Source organism: Nematolebias whitei, chromosome 12 (assembly GCF_014905685.2).
Source record: "Nematolebias whitei isolate Nwh7 chromosome 12, NemWhi1, whole genome shotgun sequence".
NCBI lineage: Eukaryota > Metazoa > Chordata > Actinopteri > Cyprinodontiformes > Rivulidae > Nematolebias > Nematolebias whitei.
This window is the reverse complement of record NC_056509.1, coordinates 47,556,856-47,558,915: the sequence shown is the minus strand read 5'-3', so window position 1 is coordinate 47,558,915 and position 2,060 is coordinate 47,556,856. Positions and strand designations below refer to the sequence as shown.

Below are 2,060 nucleotides of genomic sequence, written 5' to 3'. Positions count from 1 at the left end.
GTTCTTGTTCTTGTTTGTTGTTCATGTTGTTTGTTGATGTTCTTGTTGTTTGTTCATGTTGTTTGTTGATGTTCTTGTTGTTGTTTGTTGTTCATGTTGTTTGTTGATGTTCTTGTTGTTGTTGTTCATGTTGTTTGTTGATGTTCTTGTTATTCATGTTGTTGTTTGTTGTTCATGTTGTTTGTTGATGTTGTTGTTTGTTGTTGTTCAGGTGACGTGCAGCAGGTGGAGGGGGCAGAGAAAATCACCGTGAGGATCTTTGACAGCGTCACTCTGGTTCATGAAGCCGGCATGGTGATGCTGGAGGTCAGACACACGGTCATCGTTGTTGTTTATCAGTAAATATCTTACCTGCTGTAGATGACTCGTTGATTGACAGTTGGGGGCAGAGCCGGGGTTAAAGTGCAGTTCTGACGTTTTAAATGATCTGAATTCTCTCAACGTTTCTTCGGCTCTTTGATCTCGTTTGAAAGTTTTGTTTCCGCCTCGTGTCCTCAGTGGCTCGCCAACCCGCTCAACGACATGTACGCCGACGCCATCACCACCGTGGTCCTGGAGGTCCAGTCCAACCCGAACGCTCAGAAGTGTCAGTAAACGCAACACGACGGCCTGCGGTGGTGCGTTCAGGGTCTCGGAGGAGTCTAACTTTTGTTTGTTTGTTTCAGTTCTGGAGGGCCGGAAGGAGGCCTTCGACATGGAGGTGTTCCTGGATCGCCTGGAGCTCATGCTGCAGTGAGCGCGCACGCTCACACGCACTTTGTTTTCAAAATAAAAGCCTCCTGCCTAACGTAAGTGCTTGGTGTTGTGTTGCAGCGACATGTTCGGAGACGACTGCGTACATTTCAAAGACAGCACAAACTTGTGTGTGACGGTGGGCGGAGCTACAGCGACAGTTGACCCCGAGAAGAGAGTGAGTACGATGAGTGGGCGGAGTCTAGCTGGCTCAGCAGCGCCTTCTTCAGGCTGTTTATTTAACTCTTGTTAGCTTTTCTGTTGGGATTTGAACCAGCACGACGCTGACCTCAGATCTGTGGCCTGCAGGAAGTCACGTGTCCAGAAGACGAGACTTTACGAGAGATGCTCGAAGTCTCCGTCCAGCGGCTCTACGACGCCCTCACGCCCAGCTTCTGACCGCGCCGGCTTCACCAGGAAGTTCAGCTGTTTTTCTTTACAACTAAATGTCAAAACTTTGATTTTTATAAAATTAAATAAATGTTTGATTAAAACTTTGTCTTTCTGTTTGGAGGCCAAACCTCTGCAGGTTCACGCAGTTTATATCGCTCCAAAATTAGCAGAACATGCTAACGGTAGCTACAAACCGCACACGCTTCAGTTCAGGCGGTCGTTTCCCCGACGAGCTAAACGACCGTTAAAAACCCTGAAAGTTAAAATCTGGTGTTTTTTATTTTGTTTTTACGTTTTCCATCATGTCACACAGAAACGTTGGAGAACACAGTAAATTTATTTCTCACAAACAAAACAAACATTTGGTTTGAAATCTCAACAAAAACACGTTAAAACAACAAACACTGACGTAAAAACCACAGAAGAAGAAGTGCAGACGGGCTCGTCCCCGGCTGATCAGCTCAGCTACAAATACGACACAAATTCAATGAAAGTCTCAAAGTTAAACTTTAAATCTTCCCTGAAGTTTGATTCTAATCCTCTGGTGTCCGGTTGATCCCCCCCTCCTGCTGCCCTTGGGTCAAGGGTCTGAACGGCTGTTTGAACCCGAGGGCAGCACCGAGTTTTACATTTGTACAAAATTATAAAAGTGCAGCTCTGAGGAAATTAGAGAAATATTAAGTTTTTTGGGACGTTCAGGTAGAAACTTAAAAAAAAACGTTTGATTGTAAAACTCTTAATGACTTTTTAAAGAACCACAAATATTTAAAATATATTTAAAATAAAACATTTAAAAAGGTTCTCCAATAATAAGTGCCGGGCCAGAAGTTTAAAAAAAAAACATGAACGACAGAACCTACAGGTCATCCGGAGCTCGACTCGACTTTTTCCACTGGGTGGTTCTGCCCACCGTCTGACGTCAGCTGATGGTCTGA

General features: G+C 44.6%; 1 protein-coding gene across 1 annotated transcript in view; it reads left to right on the top strand.

The window, feature by feature from the left end:
• Positions 1-1,226, top strand: part of LOC119417974 (cleavage and polyadenylation specificity factor subunit 3-like) — a 2,233-nt gene extending 1,007 nt beyond the window's left edge. Inside the window, exons 3-7 of the mRNA XM_037685221.1 lie at positions 212-306; positions 499-586; positions 666-732; positions 814-910; positions 1,042-1,226. Of these exons, the coding sequence (XP_037541149.1) occupies positions 212-306; positions 499-586; positions 666-732; positions 814-910; positions 1,042-1,131 (437 nt within the window). The 3' untranslated portion in view covers positions 1,132-1,226. The remainder of the gene's footprint in view (positions 1-211; positions 307-498; positions 587-665; positions 733-813; positions 911-1,041) is intronic.
• Positions 1,227-2,060: the final 834 nt, after the last annotated feature.